This window comes from Acinonyx jubatus, chromosome B1, assembly GCF_027475565.1.
Source record: "Acinonyx jubatus isolate Ajub_Pintada_27869175 chromosome B1, VMU_Ajub_asm_v1.0, whole genome shotgun sequence".
NCBI classification, from domain to species: Eukaryota; Metazoa; Chordata; class Mammalia; order Carnivora; family Felidae; genus Acinonyx; species Acinonyx jubatus.
The window spans coordinates 47,567,336-47,592,311 of NC_069382.1; the positions used below are offsets into that span (position 1 = coordinate 47,567,336).

General features: G+C 50.2%; 1 protein-coding gene across 1 annotated transcript; it reads right to left on the reverse strand.

The window, feature by feature from the left end:
* Positions 1–316: 316 nt before the first annotated feature.
* On the reverse strand, positions 317–24,812 carry CHRNA2 (cholinergic receptor nicotinic alpha 2 subunit). Its single transcript, XM_015070177.3, has 7 exons — positions 24,684–24,812; positions 13,413–13,647; positions 12,063–12,214; positions 11,636–11,680; positions 8,045–8,154; positions 3,271–4,285; positions 317–2,070 (listed from the first exon to the last, which is right to left on the reverse strand). Exons 2-7 carry the CDS (start codon positions 13,519–13,521, stop codon positions 1,945–1,947), a joined length of 1,557 nt encoding a protein of 518 aa, XP_014925663.2. The 5' UTR covers positions 13,522–13,647; positions 24,684–24,812; the 3' UTR covers positions 317–1,944.
* Positions 24,813–24,976: the final 164 nt, after the last annotated feature.

Genomic DNA, 24,976 nt, shown 5'->3' on the forward strand with positions numbered 1-24,976 from the left:
GGGACACTGGCCTTGGGCCACAACCCTGGAAGAAATCGACTGTGCTCTGTTGGGCGCAGCTCCAGAGCCAATACTGGGCTGCAGCACGGAGGGGTGCATGGTGACGCCAGGGCATGGGGTCAGGTGCGTGCTCCAGCCCCTTCACCCCTGCACCTGACCGAAGGGTGACTTTCCAGTGGGGACCCAGGGCAGCCCCCTCCAGGGCCACACGAGGACCACCGATGACAGTCTCCCAGCTGGGGCTCCAGCGGGGCATGGGTGGTCCTGCGGATGCTGAGGAGGGGGTCCCACAGCTGAAAGAGCAGCGGCCTCAGCCTCATATTTCATCTCTTTACTCACATGCAAGGTGGATGGGAGATGGGCTAGCATGAGGGAACATCACTGCACAGGAGATCGGGTCTGGGAGAGCCAGGAGGGAGGAGAAGGGAGGCTGGGAGGCTGCCCCCACGGGAGCTAAGAGGAGCCAGAAACCAGATGCGTCACCAAGTCTTGGGAAGAACTGAGGAGTGGGGGGCTGGGCCGAGGCATTGCAGATTTCCTCTGTGTCTGTCAGGGAGAGGTGAGTGGGGGGTTTGGAAGGAGGGTACCCCAGAGCCCAAAGGGAAGCTGGAAGTTCGCCCTGCTTGGCCTCCTCTCCGGGGTGCCCAGGCTGTCTGGAGAGCCCAGTGTCCGTCTGCATCCGTCAGCGGCTGAGGTTCTGCCCTCCAGGGGCTGGACAGGCAGGGGTGAGGCCTGATCCTGGGGCAGGAGCTCTTCCAGGTTCCAGCACGTGACCGAGGGGTGCAGATTGCCGGATCCCAAGGTGTGAGGGTTCCATGGCTGCACAGAGCAGCTCAGAAGCCACTGTGGGGCTTCGGGAAGGACCAGGAGGCCAGGCTGGGAAAGGGAAGCAGGCCTGCAGCTTCTGCCTTTACACAGCAGTCTCGAGGTGCAGAGCGATCCAGCTCGTTCCCGTCAGTCACTGGGAGCAAAGGTCCCGAGCGCCGAGCACCACGTGCCCTGTAGAGGGGTGGGGGGAGCAAGCTGCGAACTTGAGTTAGTCAAGAATGGCTCAGGATAGCTTCCTGGTTTGTTAATATGCATTCAAGGCCAGATGGCACCCCCGAAGACAGGGACTCTCAGCGCTGCCAAACGTCTTGGGGCCGCTGGTGCTGAGCCAGTTTGTAGCAGGGGGTGTGGCTAAAGGTGAGGAGAAGCCAGGGGTTCCAATGAGCTTCCAGGAAGGTGGGATGGCCCAGCTACCTGCATCCAACCACACATCCCTCCACCACCTAGAGGCCCTAACCTATACCGCCACCTGTGGCCCCGCTTCCCCCTTTCTCTCCTTCCAGAAAGAGTCTTTACCATCCTACTGTTAGACCTGCAGGATCAGACTGTGAACTTGTTTTTCTACATGGTTCAAAGACACCCTAACCTGCCTTTCCAACCTCCTCCCACTGCTCCCACCCCGGAGCCCCATCTCAGCCTTCCTGTTCTCCTAGACACTTCGTGCTCATTCCTGAATCCAAAGTGCTGTTCACAGCCTTTCCACCCCCAGAAGCACCCTCTCCCCTCTTCCCCATGCACCCATCCTTTGAGGTCTGTGCCTCTCCCCGCTGGATCACTCTGCTTGGACCTCCTGTTAGTGTCTTCCTGGCCCCTGCTAGAGAATCTTATGTGGCTTCGCACCGTCACCACCATATTGTAATCTTCTTCAAAGCAAGTTCCTTATTTCCTAGCTCGTCAGCATCCAAAGCAGGGCTCTGTGCCCAGCAGATTCTCAGCACATAATACAGTAACAAGTGAATTGACCCAAGGAGTCTTTGATGATTAGGCCAGTATAGGGACTCCACAGAGAGGCACCTGCAGGCAGATGGTGTTGACCCCAAAGGTGTTCTCTAGAGGGGACAGCGGTTAAAGATGGTCAAGCAGTGCCGCCTTTGGGCCAAAACAAGGAACAGGAAATCAGATCATTCCAGCCAGGAATGGAGGGAGAAAGAGACCAATGGTCCCCAGGAAGCAGACGATGATAAACAACCAGAGGAATATCCTATCAATGACCATGGCCACATACTTCCAGTCTTCCTTCACCTGCAGGTAGAAAAGGACTCACTGTGACAGAGGTCAGGCCTTGGGAGAGGGGAAGTGTCCCACCCATTCACAGCCCTGTAGCGATGACACTGGGGGCAACAGGGGTCCCACCGAGAACTTGGGGAGCTAATGTTGTCTCAAGACTCAAACAAGCCTCTCCTAGTGATCCCTGTCCTATCCCACCCCTGTGACCTCACCCCAGAGCCTTCCCATAGACTCTCAAGTTCCAGCTAAGGGAGGCTAGAGGTTCTACAACCACCAAGGGGCATGGGTCTTCTCAGGGGCCTACAGTGATTTAAAGTCAACACTCAGCAGTTACAAAATGGTGAAGACTTTGCTGCCCTGACATCACCTCCCACCCAATTCCCCCATCCACTGCAGGAGTTGGAGAGGAGGAGGTAAGCAAGGGTAGTGTGGCCCAGGGAAAGGGGTGGGGCCATGGGGGGGCGGGGCTATGTGGAATTTGTGCTCAAAGACCAAGCAAACAGTTCTGGATTCCTACCTGCTCCTAGATTAATGATTAATTTTCCTTATCTACTCAACAAGGCCACCCACTAATAACCTCCCGGCCTTTCATCCTTCCCTAGGTTGATAAGAAATCTGTGATTCTGAGCAGTGGCCTGCTGACCTAATAATACTGGGCACAGCAGGGACCGAGACGGGGAACCCGCCTGGTACAACCCAGGTTCCTCAGGGTTTGTGGGTGAATAGTGAATTCCACAAAATGCCCAGAGCCCACAAACAAAGAGAACTGGGAGGAAACCCATCAGGACAGAGGAAGAAGGCTGACAAAGCAGCAGCCTGATTTATCTGATTTATCGTCTCCTGATGATAGTCCCTCCACCTCCCTCTGCCCCCTTGCCTCACCACCTATAGGGTAATGGTGATAAAGGCTGGCGTGAGGATGGCACGGGGAATTTCAGCATCTGAGGACCCTCCTTCTCTGGCCTGCTGTCCCCCAGTGAGCCTTAACCAGAGCATCCTTGGCTGCTGTTCTGCCACCTGCCAATTAGTGTCTTAAGAGCTGCTAGCCAAAAGTTCTTTATCAGTTTAGTACAGACTCCCAAGGGCCACACTGAGGGAAGTGGGTCCTCATGAAGGAGACCAGGTGGCCCAAACTGACACCTTGGGGTAAGGTGGTTCCCTACCAGGCTGGTGGAATCACCGAGGGGAAGAGCCCCTCTCCCGGCCCCCACTCACCGAAGAGTCAGCATCCTCAGATCGCAGGTGATCAGCAATATAGTGCACACCTTCAAGTGCCTTCTGTATGCGAGGTGACAGCAGAAGCCCGCCCTCCTGCAACTGGACCTCCACCCTGGGCCCTGAGACCCCCTGATGTAGACCACCATGGCCACGGAGGACACCCATGGAGGGGGATAAGTGAGCTGCCCACCCCCATCTGTCTTCCTCCTCCTTTTCCTCCTCTCTCTCCTCCGTATCCACGTTGGTCTCCAGCCAGTAATGAGAGGAGCTGGGCTTCAGATCTGGGGGGTCACGGGGCTCCAGGGGGGGCACAGGCCGGTTCATCAGAAGCCACCGGGGCACACAGCCCAGAAAGGCCACCCGCACCCAGTGGGGCATAGTGTGGGTGCGGGGGGAGCGGTGGTGGACATTTAGTACAAAGACCGTGATGACGATGGAGAGCGTGACGAAGATCATGGTGAAGAGCAGGTACTCGCCGATGAGCGGGATGACCAGGGAGGTGGAGGGGATGATGTCCGTGATGAGCAGGAGGAAGACGGTGAGCGAGAGCAGCACGGAGATGCAGAGCGTGATCTTCTCGCCACAGTCGGAGGGCAGGTAGAAGACAAGCACCGTGAGGCAGGAGATGAGCAGGCAGGGGATGATGAGGTTGATGGTGTAGAAGAGGGGCAGGCGCCGGATGACGAAGTAGTAGGTGACATCGGGGTAGATCTCGGCGCAGCAGTCGTACTTCTTGGTGTTGTAGGTGCCCGTGGCATTGATGATGGCCCACTCGCCGCTCTCCCAGTAGTCCTTCAGGTCCACCGTCTGCTCTGTCTGCTCCAGGTCGATCTTGGCCTTGTCGTACGTCCAGGAGCCAAACTTCATCTTGCAGTTCTGCTGGTCGAAGGGGAAGAAGGTGACGTCGATGCTGCAGGAGCTCTTGTAGATGGCCGGGGGCACCCAGTGCACAGTGCCCGTGGAGAAGAGGTGAGCCTTGGTCATGTGGGTCACCGCAAACTCCCCATCTGCACTGGAGACAGGAGAGGAGCTGGAGGACCCGGCACAGCCTGCCTGCCCAAGCCAGGCTGCTCCAGACAGCCAACAGCAGGGGACCCCGAGAATAAAGCCGGACCTGGCCAAGTTGCGGGGATTTACGCAAGCCTGTGAGACTCTTCCCGCGCATATTCAGAGCGACCTAAAGGAGTGTCTTTCAAACGCTATCTTTTTAATTACAAAAGTAGGAATTTTGAGGAATATAGGAAAATACCAAGAATTTTAGGGATGCCTGGGTGGCTCAGTCGGTTAAGTGTCCCACTCTCGATCTTGGCTCAGGTCACGATCTCACGGTTCCTGAGATCGAGCCCCATGTTGGGCTCTGAGCTGACAGCATGGAGCCTTCGTGGGATTCTCTCTCTCCCTCTCTTTCCCTCTCTCTGCCTCTCCCCTGCAAGTGTGCAAGAGCACACGCATACATGCGTGCACTCTCTTTCTCGAGATAAGTAAACATCTAAAAAGAGAAATTTTAAAATAACCACATTAACATTCTGATGTTATGTACATCATGTATGTTTGATTGACATACAGATCGTGTATATAATTTTTTACATGTTTATAAACCCATGGGGCGTATAGTCTCATTGCCTGCTGGTATTCATTTAATATGTTAGAGTGATTATGTATATTTCCTCCCCCCAGCAGATGGTCAGCAAAGCCCTTATCTGGGGTCTTGACTTCTCCACCTGGGATCCTTAGCTCCTTGCTCAGAAGAGACCCAGCACCTCTGCTGGTGTAGAGAGATACCTCCTTGACTCCATCCATTTACTGTGCGTTTCTACCTGGGCCTCATCCACTAGGGGCCACACGGGAGCTGTGGGGGGATGGGATGTGGGACAGGGGCCTGCCCTTCAGGAACCTCGAGGAAACCAGAGGCAGCCCTGCACACCTACACCACAAGGGAGGCAGTTTGGCAGCAGCACTCCAAGGGCAGTCCAAGTGTTCCCCAAGACACATTGGGGGTGGGGGCGGAGGTGGGGGTGGGAGGACCTCCCCAAGTGAGCAGGGTCACCCTGAAAGTAGTGGGATTGGCAGAGAGATGGGGTGAAGAGCCTACCAGCAGAGCCTGGGCGGGGAACAGAGGAAAAAGAGGGGAAAGACAGAACTCAGTGTGTGCTCAGGTTTGGGGGGCAGGGCATAAGAAGGGGTGGTAGAAGGGGCGCCTGGGTGGCACAGTCGGTTGCGTTTCTGATTTTCATGATCTCACGGTCCGTGGGTTCGAGGCCCCCCCCCCCCCATCGGGCTCTGTGCTGACAGCTCAGAGCCTGGAGCCTGCTTCGGATTCTGTGTCTCCCTCTCTCTCTGCCCCTCCCCTGCTGGTGCGCGCGCTCTCTCTCTCTCTCTCAAAAGTAAATAAACATTAAAAAAAATTTTTTTTAAAGAAGGGGTGGTGGGAGATGATGCTTGTGGTGTCATGGGGCTAAGCATCCAAGGACCCACAAAGACTCGGGGAACACTGGAAGAACAGTGACCATTCGCTGGGGGCTTCCTGATAGCCTGAGTCCCTGATTCCCTGGGGGGTAGAGGGGGCAAGCGGTGCGGTGGGCTCCACACCCCAGCATTTAAGGAGCCTTCCTTCTCCTTCCAATTCCCTCTAAGGCAAGGGAACCAGAAGAATACACGGGAAAACAACCTTCTTTCCCATGGAGAAATTCCAGACCACAGACTGGAAAAACGGGATTGGAAACGGGAACTTTGATAGTAACAAATATCAGGGCAAACTTTAATTTTTTTTAAGGCATTTTTTTGTCACCACGCAGAATTACCACTAGATGGCAACATGTGCCCCATTCTGAGGAAGGAAAAGTGCAATTTCCTTGATCCTTCAGTTTCGCCTGGAGTGGAATGCCTCCATGGAGGAGCCCTTTCTTTGAATGTCTGCAAGAATTTGGTTTGAACTTTCATCCTATCAAAAGACTTTCCTGTTATAATCAAGTAACACTGGCCAAAGCTTTATTGGCAATCCCAAACATCAGGTGTAGGATTTTGCTCCTGACTTCTGCCAGAAACAGCGACACGAAGGATCCTGGGTGCTGGCTTGGGGCGGGGGAGGGGGGGTGGGGGGGGTGGGGGGGTGGGAGGGGGCGGCTCTGGGGCACAAAGGGGTCCGTGAGTCCAGTGACAGCAAACACTAGGCACCTGCAGTGTTAGACCTTCCAGAAATCCATGCTGAATGTGTGTTTACAGATGTTCAGGGCTTTGGGTCTGACCAGGGATGGGTGGTGTAAAGGAATCATTGTCATTCCCCTTTGACCTATCTGAAGACACCAAGACTCCAAAAGTGGATCTGTCTCCCTTTGTTTTATTGTTTAAAAATACCTTTCCCAAATTCGGGCCAAATGAACAGGGAAATCCTAGGCTACATGGGTTTCTTGGCTGTGCAACTTCTAACATGTAAAATGCTGTCTTGTCCCAACATTTTCCAAAAGACTGGGGCCAGGACAGGAGAGTTAACGATATACAATGTTATCCAAAATTATTTGACCACAGGACTACTTTTCATACCTATTTATATCTCTGAGAACTAGCACCCTTTAGAGCCCCACTTTAGAAAACACTGTTAGAGAAGCATAATGCCAAACAGCTTTTATGTTTTGATTTCTATAGAACAGTTTTTGTTTAATTTTTTTTTAGCGTGTATTCATTTCTGAAAGAGAGAGAGACAGAGCACAAGTGGGGGAGGGGCAGAGAGAGAGGGAGACACAGAATTCAAAGCAGGCTGCAGGCTCTGAGCTGTCAGCACAGAGCCTGACGGGGTCTCGAACCCACGAACTGTGAAATCATGACCTGAGCCCAAGTCGGACACTCAACCAACTGAGCCACCTAGATGCCCCTTAAGTTTTGATTTCTAAATCAAGAATTACCTGACAGCAAACACACAAATGGAAGTATAGATCTCTATACCTTCTTTAAAAAAAAATTGTGGAGATGCCTGGGTGGCTCAGTCAGCTGAGCATCTGACTTCGGCTTGGGTCATGATCTCACCCTTGGTGAGTTCGAGCCCCACATCGGGCTCTGCACTGACAGCGCGGAACATGCTTGGGATTCTCTCTCTCCCTCTCTCTCTCTCTCTCTCTCTCCCTCTGCCCCTCCCCTGCTCCCTCTCTCTGTATCTCTTGAAATAAATAAAAATTAAAAACACTAAAAAAAAAATTGTGTTGGTGTTCTTGGTGCCGTCTTTAGACTCTCCTTGGCTTTTATTAGCTTCTGGTCATTATGCTCAAAGATGGCTCCTTTTTGGTCTTGAATACAAGACAACTGTCAATAATACGAGTTTTTAAAAGTACCCATACCAAGTGAGTTTGCTCCCTGGAAGGTGTTCCCCACCCCGCCCCCAGGGGGATGCTGCTTACCTGTTCCAACAGTACTGTCAGCCTGCAAACCGCCAACTCCTAGCCACTGTTTTCAGAGCCTGCACCAGCCACATGTTGCAAATACCACTCAATGTTGGCAAATCTGTGTCCCCCACCACCACCCAGCACAGCACCGTGCACTGATTTAGAGTGGATGCTCACTCAGTAAGTTTGGGTGTCTGAGTGCGAGAACACAAGGAAAGAAATAATGGAACCGAGAGGAAGGGGAAGGGGGTAAGGATGAGCAAAGCAGGAGTTGAGAGGAAAGCAAGGAAGCAGGGACACAAGAAGGTACCGCCCACGTCCAACCCAGCCGAGCCTCACTTTACCCGCCCCCCATCCCAGGGGCCTCCCAGGGGCCTCCGTGATCCTTGGCTTCCTACTTGTTGTAGAGGACAATGTCAGGGATCCAGATCATCTCGGAAGGGACCCGGAGGGATGTGATGTTGCCGAAATCGGCCGGGTTCCAGTGCAGCTTGTAATCATTCCACTCCTGTGCATGGGAGGGGGGAGGGGGTCACATCACCGGCACCGCCCAGGGAGCCACCTGGGCACACCTAGGGCAGCCTGGGGACGCCCCAGCAGCTGGCGGGAACGTCCCAAGCGCCTCTCCTAGCCCCACAGAAGGGAAAGGTCTGGGAGGCTGGGCCAAGGCTCTGAGCTGGGGATCGGAAGTCCAGCATCCCCCAGCTTTGCCCCAACTCTAGTACGAGCACACCAAGACCATAGGTCACCCTAGTCCCGCTCCTAGTCCTCATTTTGCCTCCCTAGCAGGAAGACCCTGGAGAGCCACCTCACTCACTTGTAGGAACATTTATTAGCGCCCCACAGTTTACGTATTTTTACACCCTCTGTCTGGGAAGAGCCTTAGCGGGAGAGCCGGGCAGGGAATGCTGAGCACGTGGCAGTATTTCCCCATTTTAACAGGTAAGGAAACTGAGGACCAGAGAGGTGAACACATCCTGCCAGGGTTATGCAGTGACTTCCTGACTGTGCTTCAGAGCGCCCCCTGGGAGTCCCAGCAGCAAGGGGATGCCTGGGGGGGGGGGGGGGGGGGCGGGGGGGGCAGCCTTGCTCCCAGCAGCTGGTCCAAGTGAATCTTTCCCCCCCAAACCAGGTTAGCATTACCCGCTCTCTGAAATTTCCCTCTTTGGCATGATCATAGTGGTGAGCAATGTGGATTTGCGTATGGGTTTATTGAATGCCTCTGTGAGTTTTATGAAGCCAGGGACATCTGTTTCTCACTCTGGCTCCCTAGCACCACACCCCTGGTGAATGCTCAGTAAACGTGTCTCTGAGCAATGAAAACAATGCCTCCTCCCTCTAAAGCTGTCTGGTCCTGTCTCTGGGAGGGCTTCCCAGATCTCTTCTGGACCTGAAGGAAACAACCACCCCCAACAGATGATGACTGGGGTCGACACACAAGGCTGTCCTTTGCCTCCAAGGGCTTATCATAATTAAATAATGACTACTACCATTTAGAAACCCACTTTTGTCACAGGCCCTCTAGATGGTTCTTTCTAATCTTCACAAGTAATCCTGTGGGTTAGGGTGAGGAAAGTGAAATATGGAGGGTGCTTGAATCCTGGCCTCCCCTGGCCTCCAAGCCTGCCCTCATTCCAGGGGCCATTTTACTTCTGTACATCTGCACTAAAATAGCGCTGTGATGCACCCTGGGAAAGGGTCTCATGAATGATGCCTTTTCCCCTCTAAGGATAGTCATGTGACGTTTACACAAAGCATCCACCTGGGTAGAGATCCAGGAAGGAGAGAAGGGAAAGACAAGCATTTCCAGGAAGCAGGAGCATGAGCGGAAAAGCACTGGTCTAGCTCAGTGGTTCCCCAGCCTCAAACTTCCAAGCCCCATTTTCATAATTTTTTCCAATATATGTGCACCACCTGTCTCATCATGTGCTTAGTATTTTCCTTTAAATTGGTTCGCCGTTTTTAAACTTACATAAATATTGAAATTTTATGTCACTGACGTAACTAGAAAACCAAGAGCATTTGAAAACATCCACTAGAATATAAATACACGACTATTACCAAAAGATTAGCGAGGCAAGTAAAATCATCTCACAAAACACTGCCGTTGGTACCCAAACCACGCTTGGGAAGACACTGACCTAGCTGTGGTATTGACCGCTCACTTGTAGGGGAAGGCTGAGGTGCTCAGAGGAGCCAGACTTGCAAAATAAGAAAGGTTGAAACGTTCGTAAAATTGTCAGGATTTCTCAGGGCGTTGAACAATTTTGAAAGGGACTGATCTTCAGAAACCTATCCCCTTGCCCCTAGACCATCATCCGTCTAGCTTTTGGGTTCAACCAACACATGGAGGGCATCTACACCAATGGGTTATATTAATTGGCAATTGGTTGCCGATGCAGGCAACGGTTTATACTATCCCCATTTCACAGATGAGGAAAGTGAGGTTCTGAGGCTGGTCAGAGGTGGTGCTGGTTGGCCTGACTTCTGCTCCAGTGCTCCTTCCTCTGCTTCCCACCCCAGCCCCCGAAGCCAACGTGACGGGCTCATGGGGACAATTACGGCAGCCCAGGTTCTAGGTCTCCCCCTGAACTCAGGACTATGTGGCTTCCCAAGTCTCTTACTATTCTGGGCCTCAGTGTGCACATCTGTAAAGATGAGCTGTGTGGCCCCTGACAGCTGCAAGGTGAACATTGTCAGAGGGGCCTGCTCCACACCTCCAACCTAAGCATTCAACTATAAATTAAGTGGCCAGCATACCGCCCCAGGGCCTATGGAGGCAGGAAGGACACCACTAGCCACTTACAGAAAGTAAGGCAGTCATTCAAAAGACTCAAAATGGAAATGCCAATCAAAATTCTGATTGTTGTGGTTTTCTGGGTACGAGCCTCTGAGATAGGAGATGGTTAAGTTACCAATGGGGCAGAAAGACGGAGTATGGGGGGAAAGTAGACAGAAGGCTAGGTCCTCTTTCTCATGTGCTCTCACCATCTCCACTTCAGGGCCTGGGGAGGGGCCAGGCAGAGCGCGAGGGGGTGAAGAGGAAAGGAATATATTCAGGCTCTAATAAAGCCTGTGCCCCCCAAGTTCTGCCCCCAAGGACGGTACATCAAAAAGGGTCACACATTCTTTTCCAGGATGGATGCAGGCCAGTTTTCAGACCATAAGAAGCCAGCAGCTTCATCTCCTGACTCTGAGGACCCTGGCTCTGGGGTGTCTGAACCACCAGGTGAGGCGTCCAACTCCCCTGCGGGAGAGAACTCATGGAGACACCCTGACTATGCCTGAAGAGAAAGAAGGGCCCTGTGGACCCAGCTTCCAGAACCTTCCCGAGCCTTCCAGACACTCCTCCTAAGGAATTGACATGAGTCAAGCGCTCTTAGAACCTCCAGAGCAGACCACAGGTTAAACAGCACCAAGTATCACCAGTAGTTGCCACGCAAAGCAGAAGACATCACCCAAACTCCTGGCCATAAAGCTATGAGATATGACAACTGTTACTTTGAGCCATTAAGTTTCGGGGTAGTTTGTTAGGCAGCATAGACGTGGAACACCCAGCATTCTCCCGCAGAAGGAGCCTGCGGTTCCGAGTTGAGCACACCTGGGCCCCCTTTTTCTAGCTGAGTTGCACTCAGCTTCAGGCTTTCCTCAGCTGTAAAAGGGGCAGAATGAAACCTCCTTTGGGTTTTCAGTGACAACTCAATAAACTGATCTCCAAACAATAGCCGGGACGTAGGAAATGCCCATTCCCAGAAAGGGGGTGACTGGGTTCTTGTAAGTGACATTCTCAGGTACTGGACTTGGAGTCTCAGAGCACAGCCCCTACGAGGAGCATTCTGCAATCGGCTGGCTTTGGGTATGTCCCAAGTGGTAACTCTTGGGTGAAACATGAATTCAGAATCCCGCTGAGAGTGAGAGAGTCCTGGGTGGGTCTGGGGTCCATGGGCTCCCTCCCTTATTCTCGCCCCAACCAGTGGAGAGAATCTCACCTGCTTTAGCCAGACGTTGGTGGTCATCATTTGGTTCTTCTCATCCTGACCGGTAGAGAGAATAAGAACAGGCAGTGATGGAACCAGTCCCCCAAAACAGGGTAGAGTGGGGTGGGACGATGCAGGCCCCCTACTCACCAGAGGAACCTCTTATGCGACACCCCAAGCCCAGCCCAATTTACCATTCCCTCCCGATACTGCCACCCTTACTCAGATTCTTCAAGATCACACGGGCCACTTGGGTCCTCTGACTTTGTGTCCAGTGGAACAAGCAGGGCACCTAGAAAACCCACTGCTGCCAATCACTGCCCTCTCAAGAGGGGGTACGGGGCTGGGAGAGTGGGGGGGTAGGGAGGAAGGACCCCGGGAAAGGGACCTGTGGTCTGGGGGCTGATCCCAAGAGGGAGAGTATGGGGGACAGGCGCACCACATCGATGAGCTGGGCAATGGACAGCCCAAAGCGCACGATCACCACGTCTGAGGTGTTGGGCACTGGCCGTGCCCAGCGGTTGTAGCCCCTAAAGAGGTGTTTGAAGAGTCGGTCCTCGGCTTGGGTATGAGAGGCTCGCTGTGCTGACCCTGCGGACAGAAAGGAAGAGTGGGGTCTCCAGGAGTCCATGGTGGTGGGTGCTTGGGTCCCTCCCCCATCAAATCAGAACCACTGAACCTCAGTTTCCTCATCTGCAAAATGGGGACTCTATCCAGAGCTGGGCTCAAAACATTGTTTTGAGGGTTCAACATAATAAAGTAGAACTTAACAAAGCAACCAGCACATGGCTGGGAGCCCAAAGGGGCGCCCAGGTGGCTCAGATGGTTAAACCTGACTCTTGATTTCAGCTCAGGTCATGATCTCCCACTTTGCGGGAGTGAGCCCCACGTTGGGCTTTGCACTGAGAGCACAGAGCCTGCTTGGGATTCTCTCTCTGTGTCTGTCTGTCTCTCTCCTTCTCTGCCCTGCCTCCTCAAGATAAATAAACAAACTTAAAGAAATGTCAGTTACTCTGTGACTATTAGATAAGAAGGCATGGAAATAAGTGCTGGACAGGGAGGCAGAGACGGAGGAATGGAGAAGTCAGACCTACAGATAACATGCAGCCTAGAACTGAGGAGCCCCCAGGGACAGCGATATGGGGGAGACACCTGGTTGGCATGGAGTGAGCTGCAGGCAGAAGGGCTTCACCCATCACAGCGAGCCTTTCATTCCCACGCACCAGTCAATGAACCGCTAATGCTAACCACAAAATCCTCTGCTACTTCAGGCATCTCCCCCATTTTTGCTCCAACCACTGGCATTTGCTCCTTCTTATCAGCCAGGCAAAGTGTCCCAAAATTGTGGATGGAATCGCTCGTGTTTGTTTTCACCGCGCTCTGCACACAGCCTCACTCTTCAAGGTTCCCCCGCCCGAGCAAGCCAAGAATGCTGCGCTGAAATCCAGAAAAGCACATCAGTAACAGCAGTTGCCGTGTACTGAGTGCCCACTGTATCCCAGGGGCTCGTCCCAGACTTGCATCTCACGTGGTCCTCACGGCAGCCTGGGGCAATTTGCAGAACGAGGGGCATTTTGCAGATGAGGAACGCTGACCTCCGGGAGGCTCGAGGTGCCACAGCCCCCAGCATGAAAGCCTCGAGCGCCCCGCCACCTTCCCGCTGTGGGATGAGCTACTCAAGTCCCCTGCAGCGCTGGCAGCTGCCGGGAGCCCACCTGCAGGAGTCTCCTCCATGCGGCACGGGAGCCTACAGGTGCGACATGATGTCGTAGTGATTACACCCACTCACCTGCTGGGCTCAGAAGGAGCCACCACAGACCGAGCCTCATCGCGGACAGGACTGCAGAGCGGGAAGGGCCCATGGCTTCAGAGGATGGGGTCTGGTTTCCCCTGGACATCAGAAGGAGGGCAGGCCAGGGCTTTGCTGTGGGCTGAGGCTCAGACCTGCTTCCCCAGTAGAGGGTCCAGTTGCTGGCACGGCAGAGCTTCTGCTGGACACCACACGGCCCTTCTCGCTATAGAACCTGAGCAGGTCACAGAAGGGGGCTTAGGGCTGTGCATCCCTGACACGGGTGTGTGTGCCTGGGTTCCTCACACTTCACAGAGCTGTAAAAGGTGAGCACGCAGGCCTCCCCACGAGTAGAGGGCTCTTGGGCTCTCCCTGGCTTAAGTGAGGATCTAACACCTTCTCTCTCTGGCATCAACCAGCGACTCTGGCCTGAGAGAAACCCTGACACGCTGGATGGAGGGGGGGTGGGTACAATATGGGATTGGAGTCCCCACTGCTCTGGCCTCAGTGTTGCACCTGTAAAATGGAGATAATCACGCCGCAAGAGGTGGTCAGTGGAAGAACTCGGGTGCTGTTCACCATAGCCAAAATGGAAGCACCCAAATGCCGACGAGCTGATAAAGAAATACACGAGGGGTGGAATGTTGGTACCATGGAAGGGTGCGCTGACCTTCTACAGCATGGATGGACCTTGGAAACATGCGAAGTGAAAGACGCCAGACACACAAAACTACGCGTGATGTGACCCTACGTATATGAAATATCCAGAATGGGTACATCTGTGGACACAGAGAGCAGATTAGCTGCTTTGGTGGGGGGCTGGAGGGGAAAGGAGAAGAGGGAGTGACCGCTAAGGGTACAGGGTTTCTTTGGGGGATGGTCAAAATGTTCTACAAGTACTTAGCGATGTCTGTTGTTCCGCTCTGCGAATGTAATTCACCAAAATGCATATTTTAAATATTTATTTATTTTTGAGAGAGCACGTGTGCAAGTGTGCACGCGTGAGCAGAGGAGGGGCAGAAAGACAGTAGAGAGAGAATCCCAAGCAGGCTCCGGGCTGTCAGCCCAGAGTCCGACATGGGGCTCAATTTACCAACCATGAGATCATGACCTGAGCCAATATCAAGATGGGATGCTTAACCCACTGAGCCACCCAGGCACCCCCAAACTGTACATTTTAAAAGGATGAATTTTATGATATGTTAATTATATCTCAAAAAGCTGTTATTAAAGAAATAAACATTTCCTTTATTAATAAAAAATAGCCAAGTCTCTTTAGACTGTAGGGAAAATAATATAGGCTAGAATGTGGATCTCTGATTCACAACATGGTTCAGGGGCACCTGAATGGCTCAGTTGGTTAAGCATCTGACTCTTGATTTCAGCTAGGTCATGATCTCAAGGTTTGTGAGATCGAGCCCTGAATCAGTCTCTGAGCTGACAGTGTGGAGCCTGTTTGGAATTCCCTCTCTCTCTCTCTCTCTCTCTCTCTCTTTCTCTCTCTCAAAATAAATAAATAAATGTTAAAAAAAAATGATTCCAGTGGTAAGAAGGACCTGATGTCAAAGATGTGAGTGAAGTGTTAAATATTTCACAACAGAGGGAGTTGTGGAAAAGCTGTATTTTTAAGTTAATGTGTTAATATATATAGTATGTGATTTAAAACGTTTGTTACTGGAAAAATTCAATATTACCCTAAAAAGTTTACATATTCAAATTAGCACTTTCCTCTTCTTCTTCTTCTTCTTCTTCTTCTTCTTCTTCTTCTAACCACGCTTCTTATTGGCAAAATAAGGATGTCTACTGTTCAGCCACAGTCTGCATGTGTCAAATGCCAACTCTGTCCGGCACCAGCTGTGTCCTTGGGACACAGTGCAGATAACGGGCATGGGGTTTCCCTTTGGGATGATGAGAATGTTCTAGAACTCGATACCGGTGATGTCTACACAACATTTTGAATGGCACTAATGGTAAATTTTATATCATGTATATTTTACTGCAATTTAAAAAGAAAAAAGAACATGAGTGAAAGGGATTTTAAAATTCAGCCCCTGGGTCATCCATGGAATGTGTGTTCCATTCTCATCTGCCAGGCGACTCTGCCCCTACTCTTGGAGCAGCGATTCCATCATTGATGTCCCACCTCTCCTCGAGCCTGTCCCCCCACCCTGCCTGCCCTCCTGGAGTTCGCGAATGTGGCTCTGAATCCTGGCCACCACTCTCCTGACTCAGGACTTGGGCAGGGCACTCAAGCCCTCTGGGATTATCTGGTGCAAGGATAGAACAGTCTCTGCCTGCCTACCCCTCAGGACGGGTGCAGGGAGGGAGCACGAGGGATCATGACCACCACAGCGCCTGCGAAGTGCAGGGGGCTGGGTAGGAGAAGTGGAGGCATGGGGTCATGGGGACACGAAGAGCCCACAGCCTCCCGCGTTGATGGCTTGTGTCAGCTTGGAGGGAGAGAGCGTGTGGGAGGGGTTTCATTTGAATTTCACTGTGCTGGCAGTTCTGAAATACATGTATTATAATCTGCTTTTCCAGAATGTGTTTGGGCAGAGAAGGTGCTCCTGTATTGATTTTCTTGGGTTTCAATTCAAAGACTTATTAGAAATTGACAATTACATTTATCTCCTGTTCCCTCAGGAGAATATGGCCCCTGACCACCAGCCACCCTTACCCTCATGCCACACTGCGATTCACCCTTGCCCCAGGTTTCCTCACTTAGCAGTCCTATCCCGCTCAGTTCTTGGATCCTTCCTGCCCCCCCCTCAAAAACCCCAGAAGGCAGGTGGAAAAGGCTGGAAGCCCCCAGAAGGTGGCTTCTCTGAAACATCTAATGAGTATCAAGAGAACAGCGCACAGCTCTCCTGGTGGGACAGGGGGAGGGGTGGGGGGCTCCACGATCCAAGTGGGGTGAAGCAAGGGATCCTGTCAATGGGAAAATGGGAAGCTTCTTCCGTAGATACCTCCCCCAACACAGACTCCTTCTGGAGCAGCTTCTGTCCAAACGCAAATTCTGGAGCCTAATTATTAGGAGTTCTGTAATGGGAGCGCAGCTTTATATATACATGAACTAACATCTCGCTACACATCATGCATAATGTTTGCGTGATGCCTGCCCCAGCCTGTGTGTCTATATATAGCTCCTGAGGCACAGATGAACTGCGGCAGCTGGGTCTGGGGGCTCAGGCCCTTGCAGGTACAGAGGCCAGCCTCCTGGAGGCTTCCCTACAGCAGACCCAGGCAGAAGAAAGCACAGCTAATTAATTTCCGGAGAAAGCTATTGTTACCAATGCTGTAGACTGAATGTTTGTGTCCCCTTCCCCCACTAAATTCATAGCTTGAAGCCCTAACCCCCAGGGTGATGGTGTTAGGAGGTGGGGGCGGGGGGATCTTTGAGAGGTGATTAGGTCACGAGGGTGGAGCCCTCATGAATAGAATCAGTGTTCTTAGCAAAGAGATCGCAGAGTTCTCCCTCTCCCCTCGGCCATGAGAGGACTCAGTGAGAAGGCATCATCTCTGAACCAGGAAGCAGGCTCCTGTCAGCCACCAAATCTGCCAGCACCTTGATCTTGGACTTTCCAGCCTCCAGAACTCCGAGAGATAAATGTCCCTTGTTTATTTATGCCACCAGTCTGTGGGATTTTTGTTATAGAAGCTCCAGGGGACTCAGACAACTGAATTGCTCTTTTCTAGTCTTTTTTTCTCTGTACATACACATCATCTGTGTTATCTCTGGGTGCAGAAATTAGAGGCAATTTTTACTTCTTTTTGACACGTTGCTATATTTTCCAAATTTCCTACCATAAGGATGTATTAGCTACTAAATATTATAAAGTATTTTTAATTGGGTAGTGACATCTGCTGGGTGTTTTACATGCCCTCCCCCACAACTCTTGGCGGGGTGTGGGGGGAGCTGCTCTCATCCCTCAAGTAGGTGTCGATTAAAGACTCCATTCTTCCATCTGAATGGAGTGCAAGTTGTCAAAGTCAACTGTGAAAAAAGCTGGAAGCAATACGGATGTGGACAAATAGATAAACAAGTGTGGTGTGCACATACAGTGCCATATTACTTAACCTTAAAAAGGAAAAAAAAATCTGACACGTCTATGGACAGAGAAGAACCCTGAAGACAGTGTGCTAAGTGACATAAGCCAAACGGCCTTAGGACAAATATTGTATGATGCAATGATCTGACTACCTAGAGTAATCAAATTCATAGAGTCAGAATGGGGACTGCCACCAGGGGCTGGGAAGAGGGGGGAGGGGAGAGTTAGTGTTTAATGGGGACAGACTTTCAGTTGGGGAAGATGCAAAGTTCTGGAGATGGACCGTGGTGATGGCTGCACAGCACTGTGAATGTACTTGATGCCACTGATCTATACACTTAAAAATGGTTAAAACAGTAAATTATGTATATTTTGCAACAATTAAAAAAGAAATACTTGGGAAAAAAACTGGTAATAAATACTCAAAATTCATCCCCCCAAAATCAGCCGTGTTCATGGGAATCACCTTAGGGTTGAGATAAAAGAGAGAACAGGAAATAAATCGTAGCACTGAACTCCTCGCATGGGCTCCAAAGTTGAGACAAAAGTAGACAGTGGCAGGGCGCCTGGGTGGCTCAGTCGGTTAAGCGTCCGACTTCGGCTCAGGTCATGATCTCACGGTTTGTGAGTTGGAGCCCCACATCGGGCTCTGTGCTGACAGCTCAGAGCCTGGAGCCTGCTTCACATTCTGTGTTTCCTTCTCTCCCTGCCCCTGCCCCACTCATTCTCTCTCTCTCTCAAGAATAAAATAAACATTTAAAAAAAAAAAAAGGTGTCAGGTGCTTTGGAATAGAAGCAGAAGTCACTACCGTGAGCTCCTTGTGGATGGGGACTGTGTCTCATTTGCCTGTTATCTCAGCCCCAAGCGCAGCCCTTGTAACAGGGGTTTGCCTGTGGGTTCCAGGTATATAAGGTCACCATGAATAGTGCCCAGGAGTGGAAGAGAGCTCGGGAAGAATCTGTGAGGGAGACCCAGGCTTATGGCTTAGTTTAGGGAGCAAGATGACATAAGACACTTGTTCCCATAATCTGATTCTTCAGTCTTTTCTTTACCCATTCACCTTTCCACTTCCTCTTCCACACACAACAGTGTGCCAGGCGGTAGGGGCAAAGAATTGAGAACGTATAGCCCTGAGGAGGACATATTAGAGAAGAAAGGATGGAAGAAAAGTTGTAGACTCTCCTCTGCTCATCCACCCCTGCTGTGAGGCATGACTTTGTTCATTTAGTCCCATTGGCTTCAAAGCCATGCAGAGAGGTCCCAAGTCCCCAGAGTGTTCCTTCTGAGCTTTTTACAACTCCTCACACTGGGAAGTTCTTCCCTGAGTCTGATGTCAGGTAAGCATCTGAGAGACTAGAGATGCTTGAGTTGACTTGAGTTGATTTTAGAGAGCCTGGCATTGCCCAACTAAGACAGATGTCATGAACATCCGGGGAACGGCAGAACAGGTGAGTTTTTCGGTCTATCTACGCTCATTCAAAACCTGACAATCACAGCACTCCTTTTCTGGTTCCTTTTCTCTCTTTCCTCTTCCACCCCGGATGTCTTCATATTCTTACGTATCCCGTGCCTCCCTAATGGACCTGGAATGTCAGCGACAAATTATTACCTGACACCATCTCCACCATCTAGAAGTTTTATTTGCTTGTTTTAAAATGCAGAGGAGCTATAAAATTAAATTGTTTTTCTCCACCAGGACATAGCCATGAAGATTCACTGCTTTGTTTTCAGTTAGCTATGAGAAAACAGGGCAGGGCAAAGGGGAAAGGCAACAGGGAAAGAGGATGTCAGGGTCCCCTTTGATGTTAATGCCTAGATCTTTCTAAGAACAATCTACAAAGCTTGTGTAGTTTTAAGGTTTACGAGGCACTTTCATACTTTTCCTTCATTTGGGCCTTGGAGGGTAAGGGGAAGAGATTTTATTATCTTTTTTTATGGAACTAAAAGAATATTGATATTCAGAAAAGATTTTCTCAAGGATGTATAGTTCAAAATCAATATAGTCGGGACTCAAACTCGGGTCTTCAGCTTCTATTTTTTTTTTTTAAGTTTATTTATTTATTTATTTTGAAAGAGAGAGAGAGTGAGCAAGGGAGGGGCAGAGAGAGGGTGAGGAAGAGAGAGAGTCCCAAGCAGGCTCCACACCATCAGCATGGAGCCCAACATGGGGCTCAAATCCCTAATGAACTCTCATGGTTCATCTGTAAGATAATGATCTGAGCCAAGGTGAAGAGTCAGGCGTTTAACCCAGTGAGCCACCCCGGAGCCCCTCGAGTCTCCAACTTCTAAACCATAATGTGGTAAAGGTCAGTGGCAGATGGGTGGTGAGAAGGAAAGATGTCCCACCTCAAATTCTGGTTCACCTGGATCCAGGGTTCTAGGAGTTTCCTCTGTATGCAGACTCACTCATTCCCCCTTCCAACCCATATCATGGCCAAAAATCCCAAAGCTATGACCCGTTTCACCTTTCAATCCAGTGCACTAAATAAAAGATTTTTCTGACAATAGGAGAAAAAGAAATGGAAATCCAGGCATGCTGAAATTGCATCATATAAGGAACCAACCAGAGATGTGCTGGACCCTATGGAAGATGTGCAAATAGAAGTCAATCGATTCTAGAGGATATATTCCTACAAGATGCCTTACATTTGCGTCCTTTGTAATTGGCCCACAAAAATAATCTCATTAATTTGTCACTGGAAACCAAAGGGGAAATTATCCCAGGTAATTGACAGTAATTAGAGTTACCTTCCACCTAAGAAAGATATTAAAAGAGAAAGAGCCCTGGATTCTTTGATCCTTTAACTGGCTGGATTGGCAGGTTTGGGGAAGGAGGGGGTGGTTGTGGGGTGATGTCCCTGTTTATAAGGTGGGTCTGGGTAAAAGGTGCACGGGGAAATCTACACAAAAGAAATTGTGTATGGAAAGGGCTCAGACACCAACATCCGCACTACTGTTGCTGACACATGAGGGTGTCCAGACGACCCCCTATGCCCATGCCCACCTCCTGAGTCCTGGTCCCATGAAGTCAAGGTGATTTGGGCTCGCCTCTTTGTCCATCTTCCTACTGCAGCTGATTTTCAGCTTCCCACCCACCAGGCCGTATTCTATTCTTTTCACAAGTATCACCTTCTCCAGAAAGCCTGCTTAGATCCCGACAGCCCCTCTCTGCCATCCAGCATCCCCTCATCTCCCCCACCACAAGAATCCCAGCTCTCTCCCAACTGTCACTACCCCCAAAGAAAGCCCCTCGCTTAGAGGAAATGATACTGTTCCTTCTTCCAAGTAATTTCATTCCAGGCACTTAGGGGAGAGAGAGCATATTTCTAGCTTGTATATCTGCTCTGCTCAATAAATTGATCAACCACAGAAGCTTCGCATCTCAAGGTCAGGTGGAATCTTAAAGGTCATCTGGATTAGCACATCAGCTGATGTGGGAAGCTTCTCTCACAAATTCCAGCCTCCGTAAAACCTCAGCAATGAAGAACTTGCTACCTTCCAAGTCAGTGAATACCATCGATGTCTATTAGCCTTCACTAAAAGATATAGAATATTTACTTCACGAATAAATAAGTGACAAACGAAGGAGCAGTAGTCATCAAGACACAGAAGCAGATATTATATAGTACAGCCACTAACTCCCGAGACTCAGCTACCCTCCGAGGAAGGGGTTGACCATCACTGGGCTCTGAGCAGCTCTAGCAGAGACAGCCAGAAGACCAACGTTTTTCTAGGGGCAGGCGGCTTCTAGTGGTCAGACATACTCTCCTCCTAAAGTACCCAGAAGCAGCGAATCTGCTAGAATCCCCTCGACCCCACCCCAACAATGTCCCCACACCCACCACCCCCAGAGGTGCTTTGGGGGGCACCCTCCTTACCCGTGGCCACAGAGGAAGAAAGTCCTTTGAAAGAACGCAGAACCAGCCTGGCTTGGAAGTCGTCCTGGTCAAAAGTCCCCCCAAGACAGAAAGGCGGGCACAGAGCAGAGCTGGGTGGTTTCATCTCGTGGGCAAACAGATGCTGGGGGTGGACATCCCTTGGCGGAGGGCAACCTGATTCTGAGAGTCAAGGGGCCTTTCTAGGGAGGGCTGGACAAGTTCTGCAGGCAGGTCGTTGCCTGGGGCTCCCAGCTCAGGCAGCCCGAGAGGCCTCGCAGGTGCTATAGGAGAGGGCGACACGGAGAGCCCGGCACAAGGGCTTCTGCAGGTAAAAGCCAAGCCAGTCCACAGGAGGGACGGCTGGCTTGGCAAGCAAACAGACTCGTGCTCTCATTCTCCTCTCTTTCTCTCTCTCTCTCTCTCTTTCTCACACACACACACACACACACCCTCTCTCGAGGGGAGGAGGAGCCTGTGACTATTCAGTCTGTGTCCAGTGGGGACAGACAACAGATTTGCTTTCCTTCTGTCCAGTTATGAAGATGCTTCTTTCTTTGCTCTGAAGGACCCCGTGCGCCGGGATCACCGCCTGGACCCCCTGACGTCACCCACAGGTGGGGAATCTCCAGGGTCCTGGGTCTGTGTGTCAAGAGAGCCGTAGAATTTCAAGTAGAATAGGACTGAAAACAGAGCCCTCAGTCAGCCGGCCTATGGGTCTCTCCTTCCCCTTCTCCCCTGGAGGAAAACCCCTCTCCCCTCAGGCAGCTGTCTGCAGGACCACAGGTCACCCATGCTGCCACCTGGTCTGGCTGCAGCTTGCCTGTCACCTCCTCAGCCTCCTTGCTGGTGACCTTGCCTTCAGTTTCCCAGAGAAGCAAGGTCATCCTCCAAACTGTAGACCCCTTGCCTCCTTCTCGCACCATGAGTGTTATCCCTCCTCCCTGCACGGTGGTCTTGATAGGATCCTCGTCTATTAAATACCCCAGGCTTCCTCATACTTTCACCTCTCCTCTGGCCTGATCCTTTCCCTCAGTCCATAAGTAAGCTCATCTTGGACCCCAACATCACTCTTGGAGGTCTGCCTCCCCCTCAAGCTGCTTGTTACCTTGTGTCCTTTATTTTGTTAAAAGCAAAGGGCCCCGAGCACGACCGCCAGGGTTTGATTTCTGGCTTTGCTCTCTAAAAGCTGTGTGGTTTTTTTGAACGGTGAAGGAAACCATTAACAAAATGAAAAGGCAACCTGCTGAATGAGGAAGATATTTGCAAATGATATATCTGATAAGAGGATCCAAGATATACGTGGAACATGAGTTACCAACTTAATGTACCAACTTAATGGCAAAATAAAATAAAATAAAAAACCTGGGGCACCTGGATGGCTCAGTCAGTTAAGCGTCCGACTCTTGACTTTGGCTCAGGTCGTGATCTCACGGTTCATGAGATTGAGCCCCACACTGGGCTCTGTGCTGACAGTGTGGAGCCTGCTTGGGATTTTCTCTCTCCCTCTCTCTCTGCCCCTCCCCTGCCCTCTCTCTCTCTCTCTCTCTCTCTCAAAAAATAAATAAACAACAACAAAAAAAACCTGATTAAAAAACATCCAGGACACCTGGGTGGCTCAGTCGGTTGAGCGTCTGACTTTGGTTCAGGTCATGATCTCATGGTCCGTGAGTTCGAGCCCCGCGTCGGGCTCTGTGCTGACAGCTCAGAGCCTGGAGCCTGCTTCAGATTCTGTCTCCCTCTCTCTCTGACCCTCCCCCGTTCATGCTCTGTCTCTCTCTGTCTCAAAAATAAATAAACATTTAAAAAAAACATGCAGAGGAACTGAATAGAAACATTTTCAAAGAAGACATACAGATGGCTAATAGACACACGAAAAGATGCTCAGCATCACTAACCATCAGGGAAACACAAATCAAAACAAAAATGAGATTATCAGTCAGGGTGGCCAAAATAAAAAAGATAAGAAATAGCAAGTGTTGATGAGAATGTGAAAAAAAAGGAACTCTCTTGCGCTGTTGGTTGAAATGTAAATTGGTGCAGCCACTGTGGGAAACAGTATAGAGTTTCCTCAAAAAATTAAACCTAGAAATACCTGACAACCCAGCAATTCTACTTCTTTGTATTTACTGGAAGAAAATGAAAACATAATTTAAGAAGATACATGCACTCTTAAGTTTATAGGAGCATTATTTACAATAACCAAATTATGGAAATAACCCAAGTGTCCATCAGTGGATAAATAGATAAAGAAGATGTGATATACACATACAATGGAATATCATGCAGCCATAAAGAAGAATGAAGTCTTGCCATCTGTGACAACAGGGATAGACCTAGAGGGTATTATGCTAAGTGAAACAAGCCAGACAGAGAAAGCCAGGCACCGTATGATTTCACTTATATGTGGAATCTAAAACACAAGACAGATGAACAAACAAACAGAAAACAAAGAGAAACAGACTCATACATACAGAGAACAAATTGGTGGTTGACAGAGGGGTGAGGGTGGGAGATAGGCAAAATAGATGAGGGGGATTAAGAGGTACAAACTTCTAGTCATAAAATAAGTAAGTCAGAGGGATGAAAAGTACAGCACAGGGCCATATAGTCAATAATTTCATAACAACTTTGTACGGTGACAGATGGTAATTACACCTATCGTGGTGAGGATTTTGTAATATATGTGATTGTCAAATCATTATGCTGTAAACCCAGAGTCAAATATAAGATTCTATGTCAACTACACTTTTAAAAAAGCTTTGTAGTTTTAGATAGGTCTCTAGAGCTTTCTGTGCCTCAATTTCTTTGTATGTAAAACAAGGATGTGAATACTGGTACCTACCTCACAGGCCTATTGTGAGGAGTAAACGAGTTAGTAGAAATAAAGGACTTAGAGTTGTGAAATAATATATGATATATATGTGATATGTATGTATACAAATATATATGTTTACACCTATGCATGTGATTGCTAGTGTTATCTTTCGAGGAAAATTAAGGCATCAAAGACAAAGTCATTAATTCATTATTGATAATTCATTATCAAAATACAAGTTCATAAATTCATTAAACTCATTGTTCTCACTATCTATAATGACAAATCTTAATATTTCGCCATATGTACTTTCATACTGAGGTGTGTGTGTGTAATCATAGCTTATACCAACTAGGGTTCTTGGTGACAAGCAGTGAAAACCTATGAATGATTTAAGCAGAAAACGGTTTTACTAAAGGACAATGGGGAGTTCACAGAAGCACTTGGGAAGCCAGAGAACCCGCTTAGGGCACAGGTGAGAACAAGGGAGACATCAGCCAGACCAGAGCCCGCATCACAAGCCATTACCTGCATGGTGGGCCTGCTGCTGTAGAACCGGATGCAAAACCTTCCAACGTCTGTCACTGTTACCGCTGTCGCTGCTGTCCCTGGAAGCCAGGCACTCCTGCTGCTGCCGGAATTAGTTCTCCTCTATCCCTGCTCCTTTGTGGCACCGGCTCCCAGCACAAAGGTCAGCACAGATGCATGTGACTAAGCATGTGCCCATGAACTAGGGGCAAGGAAGGTTGAGGACGCAGGAATCTGGCATTTCGGGCTCCTTGTGGAAAGTGGGCTCCACCACCTTCAAGGTGGGAACATTC